A 24,711-nucleotide genomic window follows, 5' to 3' on the forward strand; every position below is an offset into this window, starting at 1 on the left:
ATCTTCACAATGCCTCTATGGAAAGCAATCAGAAAAAAGGGAGGAAATACAAGAGTGTTTTACTTGCCATCAGAGTGCAGTCTTCTTATCCTCTGTGTGTGTGTGTGTGTGTGTGCGTGTGTGCGTGCGTGCGTGTGTGTGTGCCTGTGAAAACGCATGCATGACTTATTGCAAGTCTTATCTAGCCTGTTGTAATCTCCATGTCCTCTTCAAAACGTACACCGATGGATGTCATTGTTGATAATACATCACCATGGCTAATTTGTGAAACAACTCAAAGTCAGAATTAGCCATTAACCATTAAGAGTGGGCAAGTGTATGACCAGTTTTCATCCCTTCCTCTGCCCAACACACCCTCCACTCCCAGTGTGAACCCTTGTTGTATGCCAACCACTGCTGCAGACGGATGAGTGGACATGAGTTGCTTCTCACAGCTGTGAAATCAGTTCTGCAGAAACAAGAGCTTGAACAGAAGCAGAAAAAGAGTGACTTTTGACTTTTCTTATCAAACACAGAAAATATGCACGCAGAGTGACAACGAGGGATGTTATCGATGTTGCTCGAACAGAAAAGCAGAACATCTTGGTTCCTTTTTTCTTTGGCAGATAGACTAGTCTCCCGTTGAACGAGAGTGGTTCATCATTTGATAAAGTAACCCATGGCAACACGTTAAAAGTAGCCTTGTCCTGTTTCTAGTTGTTATGCTAAGCTACTGGCTGCTGGCTGTACATATTCAGCATGAGGACATGAGGGTGGTGTCTTCTCATTGAAGTCTCAAGCACTTCCAAACATTGCTTTGAGTATAGGATCTTAATACTTATTCTACCGCCAAATATTTGCTGCTGTACTATTGTTAAGTTGTTTATATTCAAACCTTACTCCTATATTAAAATGTTATAGTTGATTATTATTATTATTGATTGGCCTTTTACCATCTTAGTCAGATTTTTGTTGTTTTATGTAATAGTATTTATTGTTGTTTTTACTATTTTCTTTTTGTTATATATTAAAATTATCTCAAGATCCCTTCTGTTATTGTTGACTATTCAATTTTGGATTGTTTTGGTATGCACTACTCTCTTAACCTGAGTCTTTAAATCACTTTTAACATCCTACTTTCTTGTCAATCACCTGTTAAGCACTTTGAATTTCATTTGATTTGTTTGAAAATGAAGTTTCTGATGACGGGACTCTCCCCCGTCTGAACACATTCCTGTCCGAGAACTCTGGGACCTGTGGAGTAATGCTGAGACGTCTGAATGACACCAAAAATCATTTCAAAAGCACTTTCAAGATTTTTATTGTTATTGCTTTTATTTGACTGGAAACACCGAATAAATATTTTACATTCATATGATAAATCACATTCTGCATTGTATTTAATGATACTGTCATAATCTTGAGTAAATTAGTGTTGCAGAAGGTGGGTGACCCCCTGCTGCCCCCTGCCGGTCATGTGTGGGGGCTGTCCTCCGGTGCAGCAGGGGGCGCTGCCTGCCGCTGACGCGACCTCCCGTCCCGTTCGACAAAAGTTGCAGCGTCAGACTTCCGCAGCCCGAGAGACGGCTTCTGAACCGAGGAGGAAGAGGAGCAACATCCCCACAAAATGGTGCGTAAAATCATATCCATACACATCCAGTGCGAGACAAGCCGAGTGTGCGGAGACGTGTCTGATGTTGGAACAGGGTTTGCAGCGGCGTGAGGGCCAGATGTTTGCGGATGTTGGGTTGTGCCGGGCCGGTGAGCGGGGTGAACTGCTCGGCTCCAGCGTGGCGCTTCATGGCTGACGAAACCTCAGCTGAGCTCCTGCTGGACACACACACACACACACACACACACACACACACACACACACACACACTGAGCTTTCGAATATGAATTAAAGTTCCTCTGTGGTGACGTGGTGTGACTGTTCATGTTCTTCTTAGCTAGCATGCTAACATCCTGACTCGTTCTTCCTCAGGGTTTCGTCAAGGTGGTGAAGAACAAGTCGTACTTCAAGAGATATGAAGTCAAATTCAGGAGGAGGAGAGGTGTGTGTGTGTGTGTGTGTGTGTGTGTGTGTGTGTGTGTGTGTGTGTGTGTGTGTGTGTGTGTGTGTGTGTGTGTGTGTGTGTGTGTGTGTGTGTGTGACCGCGTCCTGACAGCCTCCACACGGAGCACGCGCCATCTTGACCACACTTCTCCGTGAAGCTTCGTTAACTGTTCACCGTCTTGTCTTATTCTCAGAGGGCAAAACTGACTTCTTCGCCCGCAAGCGCCTGGTCGTGCAGGACAAGAACAAGTACAACACGCCCAAGTACCGCATGATCGTCAGGTTCTCCAACAGGGACGTTTGCTGCCAGGTCAGTGACCTCAGAACTCATCAGTCAAACTCATCTGATCACACATTGTGTACTACCACACTCAACCCTCGGTGTCTCTCTCGTCCTGTCCTGTCCAGGTTGCCTATGCAAAAATTGAGGGCGACCAGATTGTGTGCGCTGCTTACTCCCACGAGCTGCCCAAATATGGCATCACCGTAGGCCTCACAAACTACGCTGCGGCCTACTGCACCGGGCTGCTGCTGGCTCGCAGGGTAAGAATACTCACGCTCTCAGCAAGTTGTCAGGGCTTTCCTCACAAGTAGCAATTCCAGAGGTCAGATTCATGAAATCACAGCACTTTACATAGAAAAAGTACCACACTCGATTCTGGAAAAGACATTAAAAACAAGGGTTTTCTGAAGGTTGCATACTGAACCTTCAATTAATTCCACAGATTCAACTTAAACTTATTCTTAACTGTGTAATAATGGTTGTCTGCTTCTTGATGATGATACAAATCTCGCTGAGCAAAATGTAGTTGGTCCTTCATTTGCACTAGCTGATGTTTACTGTCCTTTTCAAGACGGGGCTGAGAGAAGCTAGACAAATCATCACATATGCACTGAAATGCCCAGACTTGGTGCATAAACATATGAACATATTATGTCAGCACTATCCCATTACAAGTAGCAATTCTAGAAGTCAACTCATGAAATCACAGCATTTTAAATCCAGTAGGAGAAAAAGGTATAAATTCTGGAAAAAAGACCTGCCAAGTGTTTTTCCTCACATTATCTTTGTTGTGCCCTCCTCCTCCTCCTCTCTCTAGCTGCTGCACAAGTTTGGCATGGAGCAGGTGTACGAGGGCCAGGTGGAGGTGACGGGGGATGAGTTTAATGTGGAGAGTGTCGACGGCCAGCCGGGGGCCTTCACCTGTTACCTGGATGCGGGCCTGGCCAGAACCACCACAGGGAACAAGGTTTTCGGAGTGTTGAAGGGGGCCGTCGACGGAGGGCTGGCCATCCCTCACAGGTGAGTCTGACATGAGAATAACATCAGCTGCAGATTTATTTGTTATTCTGTCCATCGTTGAATGTGTGGTTTCAAGTGAGGACTCAAAGGTCACACACAGGAGCAAGTTAAAAATGTTCCTAGTTATTATTTAACCCCTTGAACACCGCCCTTACACTGTGCATTATCACACAGAGGAATTGCTTTTGAGAAAGATGTAATGTTTTATTCGTGTTATAACAGTCGCTGCTCGTGCAACACATTGGTGATCCAGCCCGTGGTCGCTGGTTCTTCTCTGCTTCTTGATGATGATACAAATTACGCTGAGCAAAATGTAGTTGGTCCTTCATTTGCACTAGCTGATGTTTGCTGTCCTTTTCAAGACGGGGCTGAGAGAAGCAAGATGAACCAAAGCAGGCGTCATTACACTTAATTATGTAGCAGAGCTTTTTTTTCTGTCAACTGAGAGTCAACGTGTTTGGAGATGCTGGGTCGTCTGACTCATCACTTTTGTGATCTCTGCTCTTTGTTGTTTCTAGTATAAAACGCTTCCCCGGTTATGACGCGGAGAGCAAAGAGTTCAACGCAGAGGTGCACAGGAAACACATCCTGGGCATGAACGTGGCCGACTACATGTCTTACCTGATGGAGGAGGACGAGGATGCCTACAAGAAACAGTTCTCTCGCTTCATCAAAAATGGAGTCACGCCAGACACAGTAAGATTTTTTTCTGCAGTGTTAACATAAATTACATTACCTAAAATAACAAACCTTTTTTTTGTATATATGTGTATATATATATAGATATATCTATCTATATATCAATATCTATCTATATATATCTATATATCAATATATATCAGACGATATGTTTTTGCCACCACAGCTCCAAAAAAACTAAATCTGAATGCAGTTGTCTTCATATTCACTGTTTTGAAGGTTCTCTTTGTACGAATGTGTTGCCTGTGTGCAAACAGATTGGAACGTAGCTCAATTAGACCCTTCCCCGAACTTGAAACTAATTCTTCCAGGCGCTTGTCGTTATGTCAGCGCCGGTCCCTTGCTGCAGTCCTAATCAATCCCATTCAGAACTTTATCCTGACTCTATTTCCTGGTAATCCTTAAATTGGCGCAATCAAAGGACAATACAGGGCTGATTGTCTTTTCCATACCGATCATCACGTCACTGTTTTGGCCGATTCAAACAGATGCCGTCTGTACTTGACGTCATCCTGTCATTAAAAATAAGGGTTTTTCTCAAAGTTGCACACAGAATCTTTAATTAATTCCACAGATTCAACTTAAACTTATTCTTAACTGTGTATTAATGGTCTGCTTCTTGATGAAATCTCGCTGAGCAAAATGTAGTTGGTCCTTCATTTGCACTAGCTGATGTTTACTGTCCTTTTCAAGACGGGGCTGAGAGAAGCAAGACAAGTCATCACATATGCACTGAAATGCCCAGACTTGGTGCATAAACGTATGATAAATAAATAAAAACGCATGTATATAATTTTTTGTGTATCGCATTTGTTCTTTTCCAGGTAGAAGAAATGTACAAAAAAGCACACGCCGCCATCCGAGCAAACCCTGTCCACGAGCAGAAACCCAAAAAAGACGTCAAAAAGAAGAGGTGGGTACCTGATTTCCATTACTTGGCTTCCTTTATACTTCTAACCAGGACTGACAAAGTTTTAACCCAAATAAGTATCTTGTGACCCATACAATGTCCACATCATATTAATTTGCACTCAGAGAATGAACATCCTGTCAAACCAGACTCCCTCTTGAAGTATTGAATGATACTGAGAAGATCCCAACATTTCTCTCCTTGGATGTGCTGAATGTTAATGGAGCTGTCATTGTCTCTTTCCCTGACAGGTGGAATCGCGCCAAGTTATCTCTGGCACAGAGGAAGGACCGTGTCGCCCAGAAAAAGGCCAGCTTCTTACGAGCACAAGAGCAAGAAGCAGGGGACGGTTAGCCCCGCTGCAAAAACACACACTTCACACACAAATAAAATTTATTTCAAACTCATGCCTGTGTCTGGCTCAGTCCATAATGCTATGAATGAGTTTTGTGTACTTTAAGGGAACAAGTTGTTACACCCATGACTAATATTTACAGTGTCAATATCCAACACAGTATGAGCGGACTGCAGTGTGGAGTTAATCACAGACCTGAACACGTTTGACTTATTACAGTGAAGTGGTATGGAGTTTAATTGTGCAAGTCATGCTGGTTTCTAAAATAAGTAAACTTTTTCTTTTTACATTTCAAGACTCACAGCAGCACTGACCTCAGGATAAACATGCTTTACAGGTCCTGTCTGTTCTGGTATGTGGTACAAGGTCAACTTCCAAAACGGTCAGTTTCTTCATGTCTGGAACGGACCATGGAGAAAATATATATCTTTTTTTAATACAGCATTCAGATGTGACATGTGGTTCAATAAAGGATCTCCACCTTCACCGGTGGTAAACATTCGATTAGATGAGTTCAGCATGATCTCTGGCACTGTGACGGATGAAATCCCAAAAAATAAGGTGATACAGTACATTACCACAAGAATACTCTTTTCGCTGAAAAGTACATGTAGATCAACATTCACAAAACAAATAAAATGCACTAGTGTTTTTCTCTTGGTGTCATTAATGCAGCATCGGTGATGTCACATGGGTTACACAGGTGGAAACTTTCAGCGTAATGAAGCACAGCGACAGTGTGAACCTTCTGCAGTACTGACAAATACCATCACGTCGTCCACTTGGGAGCTCATGAGCAATGATATCATACAGGTGAGTGACAACCAGAAGAAGAGCCACTGAGTCCTTTGGAGGATTTTGATTAGTCAGCATCCTGTTAGGTCACATCTACTTTTCTTACTGTCAAATAATCCACTGTAAAGGGCACCGATAGGCTTGAGGCGGAGTGGTGCAGAGCGTAGTAAAATCATATTGGAACACTAACACTGTTGGGGTTGGTCTTTTTTGTTGGATTGTTAAAACTACAGAATAACACTGTTCTTGACCAAATCAAGGAGCATATCTTAATATAGTGCAATTCCAATACCCTTCGAATTAGAACTGTTGTGCAACAATCACTGACTTTGTAATCCTCGTTTTCCTAAATGGAATAAACAATTAATTGATGAACCACGTTCACCCACACATTTGAAACATTTAGTCTCTCAGCTCTTGAGTCTAACAGTAAAATCATTCTGTTCGTCCAGCAATTCCTCAGCAACATTCCACGGTGGTGAACAATACAATACAAAGAGATGTGGCTGTGTGTGAGAGTGACTGGTGGCAACATGCTATCGTTAAGTTAATTTAAATCCATTGTACTGGAATGTGTGTTTCCAGGCCCCGAAACTTAACTGGAACTGGGATAGAGAAGGTAACGTCTCCATCCAGTCAGTTTATTCTTAAGTGTTAAGAGTTGATAAAAATGACTAAAATTAAATTTACAGCTTCTACATCACAGCATCTTTAATACTCAGCCTTATGTGAGAAACTTGACTGGTAGGATCTCATAAAGATTTCTCCATGTCAGGAGTCCTTCGTGTGCGAGATCTGTTTCCACAGCAGCGCTTTCAGATTGTTGAGGATGAGCGAGTGCTCCATGTTCATCTGTCCAGCATTACCCTTGAGCGCCATACAGGCATACAACTGCCTCTCCAGTTCCTCCCTCATCACTGATGGCGCCCCGCGCAGGATGTAGTCCTTCAGCGCGCCACACGCTTTCGCCAAGTTTGGCTGGACGGGCTCCTCCCTGCACCGTTTCTCCGACACGTCACATGATGTCCGGCAGTCCACCCCATACACGCAGTCAGCATCCGTCTCACACTTCAGTACGCGCATGGTGCGTCTGAACTCGTCTTCGGGGACAACTGCTCCGGTGTTGGTGAGCCGGAGCTCGTGGCGGTCGGTGTAACCGAAGTGTGCCGCGTTGAGGTCACAGATGAGGAAGCTGCCATAGGTGCCGTGGAAGATGTCCTCCACCAGCTCCAGCAGACCCATGGAGATCTTGGCTTTGCGAGGCCAAGAAGGGGTGAACCACTGGTCCATGGTGCGCTGCAAACCGCTTGGTACCCAGGACACAAACGGCCAGGGTAGGGACAAACCGTACAGGGGCCCGTAGGGGACTCGCTCTGTCATGTACAGGTCCCCGCAGAAGCCGAGGAGGCGAGGAGTGTGTCCACGGTCCTGGAGTAGCAGGCCCAGCAGCACCTCAAAGAACAATGTGCATATCTCTTAAATCTGTCTGTTTCCACAATCATATGAACAAAACAACAACAAGAATGTTCATTTTCTCATTGACTGGCTTGTTTTTTTATACCTCGTCCATCTGCAGGAGGGCCCACGTGGAGCGGGCTTCTGGCAACGACACCCGTCCATCTCTGTTGCCATCGGTGACCGACAGGATCTGGCTAACGAGGCTGGCGAGGTTTCCCTGCTCCCCAAGCTTAGACTGTGATATGGAGAGAGACAAGAGATGGAAAGTTGATGGTTTCAGGGCTAAGTCAGTCACAGCACAGACCTGGTTCTATCTGAACCTTTCTAACCCAAGTCCATGGTCCTTTACCTTGAGGTGATTAAAGACCATTTCTTTGAACTTCTCCACAGATGTGCCTTTAGTGGGCTTGTCGAACACAGGGGTCTCCCTCCGAGGCTCGGGCTCCTCGCCCAGCTCGTAGTGCACAACCTCCCCGAGCTTACAGCGGATGATGCCGTCGTGGTCTCCCCAGCTTCCTGTGTATACCTGGTCAACGGCGGGGTGCCAAGGAAAAACTTAACACGCGGAAATCAGGTCAGAACCACTCATTGGTAATGCGTGTAACAACTTTAGTAATGTTTCCTACCTGGTTGTTTGGCAGTATTGACAGACACCTGCCCAAATAGAGGGTTTCTTTGTCACACAGACCACTGCAGGCAGAGCCATCGATGATTCCCTTCCTGTATTTATCACACTTTAAGAGAGAAAAAACACAAAGTAACTCCTTGTAAATTTGTATCTATTATATTAGGGTCAGTATACACAGAGAACATGTAGAGTATTATAAGTCACCCAACTCACTTTAGTTGCCACTCAGATCACATACATGTACATGGTTTGAATGAGTTTTGTAATAGACTCTTCACCCCGTTGTGTTCAGAATAACAATAATTAAGTCTAAAAACAAATAAATGAGATGAACGAGTGAAGCCAATACTCACAATGGCGTTCTTGCACTCGTGTCCTCTGCACAGCTCTGTGTATGCCGAGTATTGCACATAGAGCACCCAACTCCCCACCAGCACAGTCAGCCATGTGAGGAACAGGTACTTCACCCGCACAAAGGAGATCCGAGCCTGTGAACGGTGAGCAGAGACACAAACACAAATATGGGTCCAAGTCTGAAACGTGTTCACCCCACTGTGAAATCCTGGCAATACTATCATGTCATTTCTCCATGTTCATCATGATGGTATGACATTATAATCATATAAACACTGCAGCGAAAGAGTCTCAATCCAGGCAATGTTTGCACCCCCCTGACCAGCCCTGATCACGTAATAGGTTGCCATGGTGACCTATTCTGTTACGGGGTGTCCCATGACAAGGTACTGGCTGGATGATTAGTTGCTATGTGCAACAACCGCCCACTACGGTGGAAAAATGGTTTTCGCGGTGCAGTCAGATCCTGCTGTTCCAACGTGACACCTTTCTGGTGATGGCTTTTTTTTTTACAAGGAAAAAAGAATGACTTGTGTCACAGGATGCACACATCACGTCTCACTATGCTCCTTTGGACAGAAGTCATGTTGTTTTTGTGACATGCAAGACAATGCACTAACACACGGTACATGCATTTTTTCATACTGGTAAATGTGAACATATAAATACAGAATTCTTCACTTCTGCTGGAAAAAATCTTTGTAAAAGGTGACAGTACAAATCTTTAGGTTTATAGAATATGATAACTCAAAAGACAAACTAATGGACCACAATCAAAAGCCAAGAAAAATGGTCGCAAAGAACAAGATAATACAGTACATGTAGGGCTGAAAATAATGATTTGTCTCCGTCTGTCTCTTTACTACAGTTTGTAATGAATCTAGGCAAAAAATAAATCCCACTCAAATGTCACCAGGGCCCAATATGAAATATCTAAAATTGCTCCTGATCAACAGAAGATTTCACCTCCATTTATAACAAAAAACAGAGCAAAGCAAGCACCACTGCATGGAGCAAACGTTTGCCGCTATCAAAACTGAGATCAATTTGAGATGAGAAATGGCAAATCACTTGTTCAATTATTAATTTCAGCAGAACATATAGTCGGACATTATTGTCACAGTCAAATGTCAACCATAATAGCAGCTGTGTATGGCTGTAGTTCGGCCCAGTGGTACTTGTATTAGAGTGGTACTAAATGCTAAACGTACTACTTAGTTAAAACTAAAGCTAAGTAGTGAATAGTACGTTTGACCTGGTGGTGGCAGCAAAGAAATGTCAGGGCATTATCAAAGTCATTCAGATTCATCTTCTGGGGACCATGAATGTCTGAGCAATATTTTAGTGTCAATGTATAAAGTAAATGTTAAGATAGTTGACGGGATAAGTGGAAACTCTGATCCGCCGGTGGTGCTACACAGTAACCAAACTCATCAAATATTAATCCATATGCAATATTTCAGTGGTGTACCAACTGCCTGAAAGACTCTGTATGAATAAAAGGTTAAAAATAACCAGAGTCCACTGTGATGTGTTGAAATTGCTTTTGACCAAAAATTCAAATCAGTTGACAAATTAGCTAATAAAATAGTTATTTTTCATACACTACGTAACTACTGCAATGTAATCCAGTCAAAAATAAATGAAGGAAGTTGTTGAAAGGTGCAGTGGAGCGGTGAAAAGGAATTTGGTTCAAAGTTACTGTTTTAGCCTCAGTGTGTGACTTTTTTACCAAAACAAAACTGCAGTTAGTTTTTCCCAGGGGACTGTAACTGCACAAGGGAGGATCAAGTGATTTGGTTCTTACTCTCACATGGCCGAACAGGCTTTAGTTGTGTATGTTATAGCAGATTGCTGTGCCTCTCCACTCAGCTGCATGAGGTGGGCACCTGGTCAGAAGTGTTTCTATGTTTGATTTGTTGTGATTACTTTAAGCAGGACTGAAAATCTTTATATTTTAGAAAGTTGCAGCGGAGCACCCTTGGACGATTGATTTACAGTCATTAAATCAAATTTCTTGTTGACTTACATTGCATTTGACTTGTTTTGGGGGTTTGAACATGATAAAAACCCAAATGAGGCCCAGGGCTTTTTCAATGACCTTGTTCGTCATAAAATATGTAAAATATCCCCAATGTGAACTTCAAACTTCACAGAAAAGAAAAAAGAACATGGAGGAAAACCGGACTTTTCCTGCCTCCCATTCCCTTGCGGTGCATGTCACAGAATCTGCCATTCGGGAGCAGGAGGCTGTTGGAGCTTTAACAGTTCGAGTCAGAGCTGGAGAGATGTCTCCTCTGCAGAGCTGCCGTGTTTTAAAAATGCTCTGTGTCCTAAAGAGATGGACAAAAAGATAGCAGGGCCTCCAGGGAGGGAACAGGCGCCATCAGGGAAGTACAAAGCAACTACACACTACTATCAGATCTGTTGGTATGCATGAAGGTGCGTAGAAACTGTATGTGCATAAGACACACACACACACACACACAATACGGTAAGACAAAAGACAGATTGTAACAAGGAAGTGACACTGAGTCATGTGTGCATATTTTCGATTTTGATGGTTCGTCTGAGTGTATCTGTGCGAAACACATCATCAAGCCTTTACGTTAAAAAGTGAAACAAGCGGCAAAGAGTCTAATCTTTAAATATAAAGTGTCACATCTTCCATGGATTCTGTTATGGAGCGATTGTCCCGACTAAGATTGCATTAGATAAACTTAATTGATCCCAAAGTGGCTGAATACTATAATATGAAACATTAGACAGAGGTAGTAGTTTATATAAAATTTTAACTGTTTCACAACTTCAATGTAACCCAGGAGATGAGTTAACAAAAGCAGATTATCACAATGGCCAAAATTATACTTAAAGCCACAGTGTGTTTCTGGAAGAACTTATTCACAGAAATTGAATATATTGTCCATAACTATGTGTTCATATATGTATAACCACCTGCAACAAAGAACCAAGGTTTTTTTTGGCAACATTGAATTAGTCAAATATAGGTACATGAGGTGGACCCGACCTCCATGTGAGTCACCATATTTGCTACGTCGTGTTGAATACGGTTGTTGCACAAATGGTCCAGAATACGCTGCATTCGCTAAAATTAAATTTTCAGCGCTGCCGGAAAATTACACACTGGGGCTTTAAAGATAAGACACACCCACACACAATTACTGAAGTTAATGCTGATGGAAGTAGAAAGCTGGTATCGAGTAGTGTGGGAAGTAAAACTTTTACGGTCCAATGAAATATGCAAAGTCGCATAGTACAAAAGCCATCAAGCAAACTGAAGAGTTACCAGCTGTCAACAGTGAGATTCTGTTACCCAGCATTAACCGTCATATCCACTGTCCTACAGTCCAGTCACTGCAGCGCTACACAAAAGACCTGCAGTATCACATCTCCACATACTGCGGATGGAACAGCCCGCTGCTTAAGGAGCTGCCCTCGGATATTTCAAGAAAGGACTGGAGGGTGTTTGGCCATCATCCTGTTCTCTTGCCTGTATGGAGTCCGCAGAACTCCTCAGGGCAGAGCTGACTGTCCTCTTCAGTTTGTGTCTCCCTGTCTGCAGCTGAGATGTCAAGGACCCAACAAACTGCAAAGAGGAAACGTCATTAAACCATTCCTTAAAGCAAGTCCCCGTGACGGGACAAGGGATACAGTACACAAGAACTGCAATGCTGGTATAGAGGATCAAAGAGAGCCAGAAAGGAAGAGGAAAAAAATTCACAAAATACAAAACTGGCTTTTAAACTCTGGTACCTACAACGGCTTTGAAATCAAAAAAAACAAAACATTTGTCCCACTTGTGTCAGAAAAGATATTCAGAGTTGACGTGGCTTTATGGTTTATTCCAGTACAGTAGCTGTTTGATACATGTGTGGATGGCGGGTGTGCTCCAAGAAAAGTTAACCGGATAACTCTGGTAAGATCAAAACCTCAAACCCCATTGAATTTGAAAAAAAGAAAAGTCGCACAAACCGTAACACAAACCACACACCATGTCCTCCACCAAGTCTGGATACCCCACCCACTGACAAACCATTTTGTAGTGCTGCCACAAACCGGAAGACCTCTAAAAAACGTATTTTTATATTTGCTACGAGCCAGAGTTTGCATTGTCTAGATGCGTTGACCTTTTCTCTAAATACAAAAAGGTACGTATGGGTTTGGAAGTGACCTCTAAGGGATACAATAACTGCCACAATAATCATACTAACACCCAAATGTACTTAACCAAAATCGTCGACCACAAGTGCGGGCAAAAATGTTCTTTCTATGTACAGAACCACCTATGCACACAATGTTGTCTGCGTATAAATCTGATCATGTTTGAGTGTAGGTATGTCGGATAGGCACTATATGTACACTAAAAATTCCCACTTATGAAAGGCCTAATGAGACTACTTATGGCTGATCTTGTTGAATGGACCAGCCCACAGTCTGCCACCAGCAGCACATGCCCTACAGTAAGTAAGTAATAAACTGACTGTATTCATGTTGTAATGCACCAGTTTGTTTACTCCTCCTCCCCATTGAGCAATTGCAACCCTGTACTCTCTTCCTCTTGCTTTAGCTCCTTGCCCTAATGTACTCGCTGGCAGCAGGCCCCTGGTACCCCAAAAAACCAGAGGGTTCCACCCTCATCATCATCATCATCATCATCCCACCCAGAGGATTACTGAACCAACTGTGAGCAGTGAGTCAAAGTGGTGGCATAGCAGGAGACAAGGTAACATGAAGGGACATTAAACAATCCAACACAGATTCCTCCCTGGCCTGGATTTTACAATCCTGTAGCATCATCTCACCACAGTTTCCTCCTCGTCACCAGGTAACCCCCCCCCCCCCCCCCCACACACACACACACCCACACACCCACTTGCCAGTGTTAGGCCTGAACTCTGCCCTGCGCTAATCATACTGGATCTGGACCGAAGCTAATCTTTAATCAACAGCTTTACATTCCTGAGGTATTTTTGAAACGCGCCCACGATTGGTAGATATTGATTCGGTGCCAGCTGTCAGTCCAACGTGACTCCACGACGATCATCAGTTCACACACACACACACACACGTAAATTAAAAATAAATAAATATATATGTATTTATATATATATTTATATAGTATATATATTGTATATGTATTATAATCAGCTTTACAGTGCATAATGGACCATTGATATTACCTGGAAATAGAAAGACTTTTTCACCCAGGCCCGTGGAAACAGACCCTTCGCCATCACAGATATAGATCATCTCACTACGTGGACCAGGCTGTGGGAGCTCATTCAGAATTCACGGGAGAAAGCGTCTTCCACATGAAAAAAAAAAAACCCGACTCGTCCCGTGCGCGGAGCGCGTCAAAAGAAATGACAGCGCGTTACTCGGTTTCAGCCCCAGATTGATCCACGACCCGGGGACTGTCGGCGTGTCTCGTCCGTGCGGATCGCCGTGATATTCCGCCTCGCCTGCGCCTCTGCTCTGTGCAGCAGCTGCTGGCTTTAAAAGCAGGGCACCATACCTCACGCTGGGGAAGAAGAAAAAACCCCGACGGTTCAGGGCGCAGGCGCAGCGTGTTCGTCTACCGATGAAAGGTTTTCTGAAGTTTTCATGGCGTCGGTCGAACTGGCGGAACTGTTGGTCAAAGCGTGGTCACCGCTGTCATGAACCCTGCGCTGGTATCATTGTGTGTTGTGTGTGGTTGTTGAACTGTGAACCAACCGGACCTGCGAGCCGCCGGTTCAAGCAGTCACGCGTAAGGAAAATACACTTCCCATACGTCTTTCACAATAAAAGCCTTTTTTGTCAAAACGGCACCCACATCGCCATACTCAACTTCCGGTCATCCCATTCCAAAATAAAATTTAAAAAAATAAAAAAAAATCCGTCGGGGCTACATGATGTTGTAGCGCCAACGCGTGGCCAAATATGGACATTTTTTATGAAACACTGCTTCGCCAAACTACCGAGCTCTGTGAACAAACACGCGTTTCATCTGCAGACAAATGTCTGGGCCTTACGGAGAAAAGCTGAAAACGTTAGTTGGCAGTCTTTTGTATCCACACTGACAATAAGGAACTCTGAAGAAAATATGCCATGAGCGCATTTTATTCGTCTTGAAAGGGGCGGACGTGCCGCTGTGCTTTACATGCCCTGCCTACATTTTCAAATGTTTGAAAAAAAAAAAAAAAAAAAAAAGAAATATGAAAAAAAAGAAAATCAGCAGCAGCGAGCAGCGGGAAGCCGCAGCGCTTCCCACAATGCACTCCCCGACCATCAGCGGGAAACCAAAATGGCGAACGTGCTGGGAGAAAATGAGCCGTTTGTTATCTTCTGAGCAGGACACGAGCCCCGCAAGTTTTCGCGACACACTCCTGAGACACGTTTAACCACAGAGGGAGCGGGAAAACGGCGACCACTCCATTTGACTTTGTTTTGTCTCACGAGTTGTTGGTTTTAGCGGAGGGGACCGAATGAGGTATTGTTGTCATCATGTTGTCCTCCTGTCGGGGGGGGAGGGGGGGTCCGACGGTCAGCGACCTGGCCGGGGTTACGGCTCGGCATGTGGATTATCCAATGCTAACAACCAGGCCTAGCGGGCTAACCGCCTCATTTTATACAAAACATGAGTTCATCACGCAGCGCTTTCGGGTAGCCGTTCCGTTGTATACTCTCGTGGCTCGTTTCGATCACGTCCACCCTGTACTCGAACAAAGGGAACGTGGACTGACGGACAGAAGCTTGGTGGACAACCGGACAATCTAATCTTCAACCGCAGACACAGCCAAAACAAATAACGTCTAACAGCTCAAGATAAAAAAAAAATAACACGTGTGTTTGCACAGTTGAAACTGACAACTGTCCGTGACGTGCAAATGTCGTTTTAACTTTTACGTAAGTGCACAAAATAACAACAATCTGCGTTTAATTTTTGGTGTTTTGATATGGGGGTAGGTTATAGAAATACTTGGTCCTGGCCTGCGACCATGTGCTGTCTGCTTGGTTGTGGTTAATGACTAATTACCATTGGTTATGAATATAATCACCGGTTGTCTGGAGCCACTGGCGGGGAAATGTCATGTTTCAGTTTGAGCCACTGGTTTGTAAGTTCCCTTAGAACAATCCAGCCTTGTCCTTTCAATTACCATTACACGTACAGGACAGGAAACTCAGTAGAGCTCCACACAAACACAATATATGTAATTCTCATTGTTATCTTCACTCTCACTGAAATAAAAATCCCAAATTGCTGAACAACAATGGAGAGAATGAAATATGACCCGGATGTCAAATATAATTCCCTTCACTCCCTGTGTTTTCCAGAGACTCAGGGGTTGTGGACCACCCGTCTCTCCATCACAGAGCTCACCCCCAGCGGCAGCAGCAGGCTGTGTCCTTGTCCCCCACACGCCTGTCTGCTCGGGGAGAGTATGGAGAAGACGACATGTCTGTCAGGTTTTCAGAGGGACAGGACGTCTTGGCCCGGTGGTCAGATGGCTTGTTCTACTTGGGGACAATCACAAAAGTAAGTGGGAGGGAAGTAATTCCCAATGTTACTTTATCAATTATCTATCATAGAACCATCAGTTTCCTACTCTTTTCCAAAACTCATAAAGACATTTTGCGGGGCAGTGACCAAGTCTGCATTTTGTTGAAGCTACAAGCAAACGGGTTATCCACACCAAGATCGCAAGAGAGACCGGTTGCCCCATTGAAATATTGTTTTGTTTTTTTACGGCACCTGAGCATAATTTAGGTGAAGTGGTGGACCAGCAAGAACCATCATCCTATGAAAAGATGGGAGCTTCAAATATTAATCTGTTTGAATTACTGCCCTGAAAAACATGGGTGCTTAAATGTTTTTTTTTATGGAATTCAAGTAGAGGCTTGTGTACAACATGTTAGAGTATAGTACTCTCACATCAACATTGTCATTCTCACCTTCCAAACTATTAGGAGTAATGAATATATCAGCCAACAATAGCAAGTAAATTCAATATATACTAACCAGTTTTTGAAGTCTAAATTCTGGAGGATTATTGAACTGAACAAAATTACATGTACCACAAAAAAGAGATAAATATAGACTCCAAATCGTTATATCATCGTCGTCCATAAATTCTTTGCATGCGAAAAAAGCACTTCCTGTTGTGTTTGTTTGCACCTCCAACAGAATGGCAGAATGGTGGGTGGAGCACTGTGTAAAATGGCAGGATTTCTGGTGTTTTGTTTGTTTCTGTAGATGTGACACCTGACCAGTGTGTTTAGGCAGCTTTTAGCAACACATCTGCTTTTCATGTGCTTCTTCAGATAGACCGGGACAAGCAGCGGTGCTTCGTTGTTTTTGAGGATCGGTCGAAGTCTTGGGTTCTTTGGACGGATATTCAAACAGGTAAGTTCATTCAACTTCAGGATTGACATGTTTGTGAAATATTGATCACTTGCCGGCAATCTAAAGAGAGTTGTGCTATTTTATTGCCGGGCTCCTTTTGCACTTTAAATTCTGAACATATTAGCAATTAGTGTATTGTGCTGTTCACACCCTTGTCTGCCTTCTTCAGCCTCACTTATCTCCCTTTCCTTGTTGTTGACAGTTAACTGTCCACTGTGTCTGGCATCAGTACAGCAGCAGTAAATAAACCACATGTAAAGATGAGCTAACATGAGATACACAGAGTCTGGGGTCTGTTCTCCTACAGATCATTCAGTTAAAATGCATAGATGATGCATAATTTCCTTTCATAGTAAAGCCTAACATCATTTTTGAAAATGAAACATGACAAATATACATAATTTAATTGAATATTTGTATCAATATTGACTAAATCTAACATGAGCGGACGCACACGTTGCTGCACAGCTGTATGTTCAGTGTTGATTTACTGATATAAAAAGTTAACAGCAGTGGATAGTCTTGTTTTCTGCTGACCTCCAGTGGGTGAAGTTGTCACTCTGCTGCAGTGATGTAGAAGTCTTCCTGCAATGTTTGACTGTATCGTTGGGAGTGGTTACAGGTGCAACAGGCCAATGACCTCGTATTAGGTTGCTCTTAAAAGGGTCCGTTCATCCACATAATATAAAAACACATTTTCTCATCAAAGTAGTATTTAATGAGCCACAAAGCCAGTTCTGGTTTTATTTGCTAAAGGTTTTGAGATATCCATCCATGTCTAAAATGTCTGCCCCCACTTCAGCATCGTCTGTCCTGATTCCTTAAGGACAATTCACAGACCTTAATGTGAACACTTTTTCCCCCAATCCAAAAAAATAATCACAATAGTCAAGCCCCTTTCTTGTTGTTAAAACACAAATTGAAGAGCTCACCAGCCTGCATAGCGACTAGCTGTAATAGTTTCTTTTCCCTGACGTCGTTTTCTTCAGGGGATGAAGATGATGACGATGATGAGGTTGATGACATCGTCTGCTCCATATGCCAGGATGAAACTTCAGATGAACCCAACGAGATTGTCATTTGTGATAAGTGTGGACAAGGTACAGTTCATTTTATCCAATGATTTTGTGCTAAGATCTTACCTGTGGAGCTCTAGTGGCAGAAACATTTGTGTGTTTTGTCTTTAAAGGTTACCATCAGCTATGCCACTCCCCCATTATTGACGCCTCTGTCATTGACTCGGATGACAAGTGGCTCTGCTCAGAGTGTGAGGTCACTTCTATCCCTCAGGTACAGCTGTCGCTTTGTGTATAAATACAGAAAACCTTTAGTTGAATGTATAAGTTGATTAAATCGATGTTTATTTATCTGACGAATGGCTTTTTCTTTGCGAGTCATAACTTGCTCTGCCTTAACTGTAACTCCAAAATAGATTCTGCAAGATAATCCCTCAGTAAATGGTGTATATATGTGTGTACATAGTTGTACGAATTTTTGGGTAAATCTGCTTTTTTGTCTGTATGGTGTACAGAGGGGGGGTGCACACAGGAGGGATGTTTTTGCTAAAGGCTTCCTGCAGCAAGAGCCGCAGCAGCACATGGAGCTGCACCTCTCATTTCCTTACACCCTGGAAGAACTGGTGTGGGACCAGGGCCATAAGACTAACATCCAGCAGTGTTACTGCTACTGTGCCAGCCAAGGAGAGTGAGTAATACATTACGTACGATATACAAATATACAAGAATCTGAATGCAGGATGTGCATGTTTGTAAGAATATCGCACGCACGCACACACACATACAGTACAGTCAACCACTCACTCTCCTTCTCTTTGCTTTCAGCTGGTACCTGAAGATGTTGCAGTGTAACAGATGTCAGCAGTGGTTCCACGAGGCCTGTCTCCATTGCTTACAGATGCCCATGCTCTACGGAGATAGGTGCAAACACCATTATTCAAATTGTATCAGGATTTTACCAAGGGTTGGGGGAGGGGCAACTTTGATAATATGCATTTTCACATCATTTTTGGACCATTTCAATATTTAGAAAAACACAACATAGTGTTGTTTTCCCATATACTTTCAGACATTAGCAAGAATGAAAATTTAACCGAGGTAACGCCAGCTAACGGGTGATGTGTTTTTCTCCCTCAGGTTTTATCTGTTTATTTGTTCTGTTTGCAATGCTGGACCAGAGTACCTCAGCCGACTGCCTCTCAGATGGTAAGTGAATCTCTGATCCTTCTGTAACACAATATATTGGTTACACCAGCATGCGGCTTTCCTTCTTGCCAAAGTTGCGTTGAGATACAATGCCTCACCAAATAAAATTCCAGTCTTACAAGTGTATTATTGTATTTTTTTAGCAGCAACACTGTGCCTTGCCATTTCCCACAGCTCCAAATGTTTCAACATAACATCTATTTATGATGATCTTTGTAAACCAGACTACGTGAAGAAAACGCTGCTTTTAATGAACCTTTTCAGGGAGGATGTCACACACTTGAGTCTGTACAACTTGAGTGTGATCCACAAGAAGAAGTACTTTGACTCAGAGAGGGACCTCATGGCTTACATCAACGACAACTGGGAGCTGCTGCAGCTCGGAGAGGTAAGGAGAAAAGTCACAGATTATTTTGCTTAAAAAGGATCATCAAGTCACACATTGTTTGTGTGTATCTTAATATTTGATTAAATATCAAAAACCTAATCACACAAGCTGTTTTTATGATGCAGCTAAATGTACCAAATACATCCCAAGTTGATTGGAGGATTATTATTTCTTAATTCTAATAACCAAATTGGGACAAAAAAACCAAATGGGGTTGAATTATGTTTGTTTTGTATTTTTTCTTGCATCCTTTCCTATTTGGTAACCTTTCTCCCCCATGTCTACAGCTCACCAGTACTCCGAAATCAGAGCGATTTGAAAGTGTTCTGGAGGCGTTAAAAAATAACAGCAGCATGTAAGTTATCCCTTCACCATTTAATCCTTTCTGATGTTGGATGTTAGCCTGAAAGGGGTCAACTGACTTTTCTTTGTGTTACTACCCATTATCACCACCTCTCCTTTTTTTCTGTCTGTCAGGTTCATGTCTGGGAAGGAGGTGAAGAAAAAGAAACACTTATTTGGCCTGAGGATTCGTTTCCCTCCTGCTCCCCCCAACTCTGATGAGTCGACCAGCAGAGTGATGGAGAGTGCTTCACACGAAATCTCCATTAAAGGATGCAAGTCCACCAAAATCATGTCTGGCATGAGGTTAGATGAGGAAAATTAAAGTTGGAAGTTTTGAAAGTTAAATTTTTTAAAAGAGTCTCAGCTGACATCAAATTATTTTTGGAAATAAAAATTTGGTGTTTCTAATGTACAGCTGTCATCACTGTTTCCCTAGAACTTGCAGTACTTTAACCAACGGCACAGACAAGAAGAAAAAGAAAAAGAGGAAGCAAGGCGTACGTTCTCTGGAGAGACTAGCTACACCACGGCACTCCAGTGAACTCTTGCCCCAGGTGTGTGTGGGTGGGTGGGTGGTTGTGTGAATGGATGTGAGCTGAGTGTGTACATAGCTGTTGAGAGGGGCGGATGTTTTTGCATTATTCTGTTTACATCTTGGCTCACACAGCCATTCATGTGAGAAGACCGTAACCTCTAATAAACTTGAGAAACTGTAAGAAGGAAAGCCACTGACAAATGCTAACAGCTTTTACTTTGCTTTGACAGCAACTAAGAAAGCCTCTGCCACTAGAGCCACATGCACTGGTTCACTTCACTTCTATCAAGTAAGTAAGCAAGCTGATGTTTTGCACAATGTATGACTTTGCACTGTGTTGTCGAGAAGCTACTGAACAACTAGGGCTATGCTAACTACTGTTTTCATGTTGATTTGTTTTTTTTTCCCATTGTTTAATTGAGTCTAGAAAACATCAAGAAGTGATAAAAATACCAGTCACATTGATATTGACTTATTCAAAGTGCTTGAATTTCCAACTGTCTAAAACTAACATTGGAGAAGCTTGAATCCCAGACTGGCATTTGGGGTTAAAAACGGACTTAAAAAAGCATTAAGAGATTTTAATCCAATACACTTTTTGTAAAAACAGCAAATATTTCCCCTCAACCCGCTAATTGTCGGTTCCATGTGGGCAGGCCTGGCTCTGTTAATTAAAAACCAAATAAATGGTGCGGACCGTACCACACAACACAGCGTGTGGCGCCTTAAGAGACCTGCTAGCGACAGATGCTACGACTATTTTCTGTCTATAACATTTTTATTGCACTGTTTAACTCTCTTTTCCATCTCGCAGCACCAGGAGTGACAGGTCTGTGCTGTCTTCAAGAACTTCAGACGTGGAATCCATAGGAGCCCTGAGCACCTCAGAAACTACCTCAACTAGCATTTCAAGACAGTCCAGGTTTGCCTGCTATGCAATATTTACCCCCTCTCGCACGTTGACATCTATGGCTCTATAGATGGCACTGCTATTAGTCTTTCTTATATTAAAACTAAGAAACCATAAAACCAATCATACAGTTGTACAATGTTTCTGTGTAAGTTATAAATTAACACCAACCTGGCAACAGAGGTAAAGAGCAGTGAGTGAACGTAGTGGGTTTGTTCCTTCGCAGCAGGAATGTTCTTCTTGATCCCGAACTGCTCTATACTCACCAACTCTGGTTTGGTTCCTTGAGAATCCACTAATAATAATAAGTGACAATAAAAGGGCATAGTATGACATGAGACGAGCAACTGTAGCTACAAATTACAAAGGCGTGGATTAAGTACCCGGAGGCCTTTTTTTCCCTCTGAAGTTAAAAATCATATTTTTATCTACAGTAATCTCATACACTGTCTAACTGACAGAAAGCCATTGTAGTGAGGAGAACTTGAATCTTATGGAATTTTACAATTTTTCAGCAGCATGCGTTTACCAGGACCACTTTCCCAGTTTCCAAAGCCTCCATATCTCAGAAAGATATTTTGAACGGTACTTAAAGGAGATTCGAAGTTAAACGTTTTGCACTCTCTACTAGTGTGCAACATGTTGTGTACAATAATAATGACATTATATACATAAAGTATGAAGCAAATCCAGGATAAGCCGTCTGGGGAAAAAAATTCTTAAACTTGTTGATTTTACATGGAATTACCCACTGAATATTGTACCTGCCTGACATCAGCTTATTATCACGCTGACAATAGCATCACTATAGCCTCACAGAGCTGTTTGCTGTGCAATTGGTTTTCTCAGAATTGAATTAGTTTTTTTAACTTCCTCTTTCCCTATCAACCACCCCGCAGCCTCTGTAGCTCCAGCAAGATGCGCACGACAGCCTGCGTCATGCCAGTTTCCCCTCCACCCTTAAAAAGGAAACGCGGAAGACCACGACGGGCACTGCAGCCCCCTAACCCGGAGATCCCCTCACCCAGCCATGCAGACCCAAACCCCTCGGCGTCAGAGATGCTGAGCAGCCTCCCGGGGCTTCACTCAACGGACATAGTTCACGGCATGGACCCAAATAGCCAGCTCTCCCACCTCAAAAGCTCCATCAGCAGCTATTTTGGTGCGGCAGGGCGGCTGGCTTGCGGTGAAAAGTACAAGGTCCTGGCCCGACGGGTCACCCTCGACGGCAAGGTGCAGTACCTGGTGGAGTGGGAAGGAGTCACTGCCTCCTAGGCTTCGCACCGTCATCGTCACTTGTAAGGCTTAACCAGCACCTCTTAAGAGGTTTATGGCTGAGGTGAGGAGGCTTCCACACCCTGTATTCTGAGCATTAATTGATATATGCCTTTGTTTAGTTTAGACAGGAGCAGGTTTAGCCTGTTATGCTCACTGTAAAGCCTACTGGTTCTGTGCAGTACAAGTTGATTATAGCACATTTAAACTTATGTTTGTTGATTACAGATTGAAGGCGAGACATTGTCATTTTACCGCACCATATTTGTGTTAATCTGCTTTTAACTTTCTTTATCTGCTTTGGATGTTTACAGAACCCCCCCCCCACACACACACACACACTGATCAGTGCACTGCACCTGTAGGCTTTCAGTGAACCGTTATTATGCTCGATTTTTGATCCAGTGATATGCTTTTTATTTCCTGACCCATTCTGTATGAAACTGTACAAAACGAACAAAATGTAGTTGGCCAGGCATTCAAATAGTGAATCCTGGTGGATGAGAGAAAGGGGAAGTTTTGTTCCTACATATTAGTTTGACAAATTGCAAAAGTGCAGTGAGGAATTAAATGTTTGTTTAACATTAATTTTCTTAAGTGTCCCCTCCTTCTCTAGTCCCAGCTGCAAGTACCTCTTGTTGCCTTGGACATGTATCTCCTTCAGTTCTGTTTGGAAAGTGTGCTTTTGTGAGTAGAGCAAGAGGAAATCATAACAAAAGTGACGTGCTGCTGCAAATGTTTTATTTTATATAGAATTATACAACAATTATTATAACCTTTTTCTACTTATATGTTCTCATATGCCTTTTTCTGTTCAGGGGGGCTGATTTTTTTTTTTTTTACTAATGGATTGCACAAATCAAATGATATCTGATAGGACATCATCTCAGTTTGAAGGTTTTTTTCAGCCCCTACAAGGCAGCATTTAGCATGTAGGTCGTATCTCCCAGCAGTTTAAGTATGAGAATCTTACAAAATAACATTCCCCAAAATGAAATCCTCTTTTCAGTTTATAAAGGTTCAGAATCCCAATCCAATTAGATACATGGTAAACTGTGCATTCTGGAAAAAAAGTTGTTTTCATAGTTGATATGTTAAGAAGCTTCAACCTTTGTCTAAATGAATATCCTTTTAACGTATTCTGATTTGAAATTATAAAATGACAGTTACCTTTTGAAATCTTTGAGGACCTATTTAGTTTTTAATTTGTCTTATAGTTATTCAAAAATAAAGTGCTGCGTAAGAATATTATTATATACCCAGTTTAGATTTTGTCTGTGTTTTTTTTTTTGTGCTGCCTATGCAAGTTAGTCCTGGAAAGATGTATTGTTTCATACGACTCGACAGGAACTTCGGCATAACAATTTTGATCATTTGACTCAGGCGTTTCAATTTTGTCATGTGACCAGTGCAACAAAAAATTTACTTAAAAATGCACTTGGATTTTTTCAGTCAAGTTCACCTTGTAATCTACACACTCAGGATATGCCCCAAAAACTTCACTGTATTTGCGTAGGCCAGCATTTGCAGCTCGACAGGAGGTTTTGATATGTTGTTTACTCAGTGTTTTGGGTCAGTATTTTTTATATTGGGTCCTCCGTTTGTCACATTGCTTTGGGCCATTGTGTATTAATAAGTCGTAGTGCATATTTACTGCTACACTTGCTTGTTTAAACTGAGTCAGAAAACTTTCACTGGAAAACTAATATGCTGTATGCCACTGTAAGAGGTAAATATTCAGTTGGTGTGACTCTCCTTCGCTGGAGGTGTTGTGGTCAAAATGGACAGACCTGTTGGACATTGATACCTCGTCGTCGCGCGGATGTAGTCTGCACATTCAAAGCTTCTCTCCTCTGTCCGGTCAGTGTCTCAGCCCCCATCACGCTGCCACTGACTTTCAGCAGCCAAAGAACAAACCGTCTTCTTTGTCTCTTGAGATTCTTCTTATTACATTTTGACATACCGTTATATTAGGTTGACGTGTTATTTTCAAACCTGTTTTGTTAAGTGATAAATAAAAGCAGATATTTTTAACTGCTGTGTTGAGTATTGTGTTGAATTTGCCTTTTCAAATAAACCTACAGTTGGAGAG

At 42.7% G+C, this 24,711-nt stretch overlaps 3 protein-coding genes across 5 annotated transcripts; 2 read left to right on the top strand and 1 right to left on the bottom strand.

The window, feature by feature from the left end:
* The first annotated feature begins 1,467 nt into the window (after nucleotides 1–1,467).
* rpl5a (ribosomal protein L5a) lies at nucleotides 1,468–5,354 on the top strand. Its single transcript, XM_035635818.1, has 8 exons — nucleotides 1,468–1,609; nucleotides 1,964–2,033; nucleotides 2,230–2,345; nucleotides 2,444–2,578; nucleotides 3,136–3,338; nucleotides 3,857–4,034; nucleotides 4,862–4,950; nucleotides 5,199–5,354. The coding sequence occupies exons 1-8, from the start codon at nucleotides 1,607–1,609 to the stop codon at nucleotides 5,299–5,301; spliced, it is 897 nt and encodes a 298-aa protein (XP_035491711.1). The 5' UTR covers nucleotides 1,468–1,606; the 3' UTR covers nucleotides 5,302–5,354.
* LOC118311735 (divergent protein kinase domain 1A) lies at nucleotides 5,327–14,413 on the bottom strand. 2 transcript variants are annotated; one of them, XM_035635811.2, is made up of 7 exons: nucleotides 13,739–14,413; nucleotides 12,049–12,144; nucleotides 8,537–8,671; nucleotides 8,182–8,289; nucleotides 7,905–8,081; nucleotides 7,659–7,790; nucleotides 5,327–7,549 (listed from the first exon to the last, which is right to left on the bottom strand). In XM_035635811.2, the coding sequence occupies exons 1-7, from the start codon at nucleotides 13,790–13,792 to the stop codon at nucleotides 6,869–6,871; spliced, it is 1,383 nt and encodes a 460-aa protein (XP_035491704.1). In that variant the 5' UTR covers nucleotides 13,793–14,413; the 3' UTR covers nucleotides 5,327–6,868. The 2 variants fall into 2 exon arrangements, with proteins under 2 accessions (XP_035491704.1, XP_035491705.1); XM_035635812.2 differs by lacking the exon at nucleotides 12,049–12,144 and having other exon boundaries at nucleotides 13,739–14,390.
* Nucleotides 14,414–14,790: 377 nt separating this feature from the next.
* Nucleotides 14,791–24,653, top strand: mtf2 (metal response element binding transcription factor 2). 2 transcript variants are annotated; one of them, XM_035635802.2, is made up of 15 exons: nucleotides 14,791–15,030; nucleotides 15,876–16,077; nucleotides 16,863–16,944; nucleotides 17,934–18,044; nucleotides 18,134–18,234; nucleotides 18,476–18,648; nucleotides 18,786–18,881; nucleotides 19,098–19,166; nucleotides 19,431–19,554; nucleotides 19,842–19,909; nucleotides 20,032–20,202; nucleotides 20,336–20,453; nucleotides 20,665–20,723; nucleotides 21,255–21,356; nucleotides 22,244–24,653. In XM_035635802.2, the coding sequence occupies exons 1-15, from the start codon at nucleotides 15,026–15,028 to the stop codon at nucleotides 22,617–22,619; spliced, it is 1,857 nt and encodes a 618-aa protein (XP_035491695.2). In that variant the 5' UTR covers nucleotides 14,791–15,025; the 3' UTR covers nucleotides 22,620–24,653. The 2 variants fall into 2 exon arrangements, with proteins under 2 accessions (XP_035491695.2, XP_035491693.2); XM_035635800.2 differs by having other exon boundaries at nucleotides 14,793–15,030; nucleotides 21,249–21,356.
* Nucleotides 24,654–24,711: the final 58 nt, after the last annotated feature.

This window comes from Scophthalmus maximus, chromosome 5, assembly GCF_022379125.1.
Source record: "Scophthalmus maximus strain ysfricsl-2021 chromosome 5, ASM2237912v1, whole genome shotgun sequence".
Lineage (NCBI taxonomy): Eukaryota > Metazoa > Chordata > Actinopteri > Pleuronectiformes > Scophthalmidae > Scophthalmus > Scophthalmus maximus.

Coding starts and splice junctions, on each gene's coding strand:
- LOC118311735 (XM_035635811.2), bottom strand. CDS start 13,792: ATGGCGAAGGGTCTGTTTCCACGGGCCTGGGTGAAAAAGTCTTTCTAT. Junction 8,082..8,181: donor CAATACTGCCAAACAACCAG/GTAGGAAACATT, acceptor GCCGTTGACCAG/GTATACACAGGAAGCTGGGG. Junction 7,791..7,904: donor TGGTCTTTAATCACCTCAAG/GTAAAGGACCAT, acceptor TCCATATCACAG/TCTAAGCTTGGGGAGCAGGG.
- rpl5a (XM_035635818.1), top strand. Junction 2,579..3,135: donor GGCTGCTGCTGGCTCGCAGG/GTAAGAATACTC, acceptor TCCTCTCTCTAG/CTGCTGCACAAGTTTGGCAT. Junction 4,035..4,861: donor ATGGAGTCACGCCAGACACA/GTAAGATTTTTT, acceptor GTTCTTTTCCAG/GTAGAAGAAATGTACAAAAA.
- mtf2 (XM_035635800.2), top strand. Junction 16,945..17,933: donor TTGGACGGATATTCAAACAG/GTAAGTTCATTC, acceptor CGTTTTCTTCAG/GGGATGAAGATGATGACGAT. Junction 20,203..20,335: donor AAAATCATGTCTGGCATGAG/GTTAGATGAGGA, acceptor CTGTTTCCCTAG/AACTTGCAGTACTTTAACCA.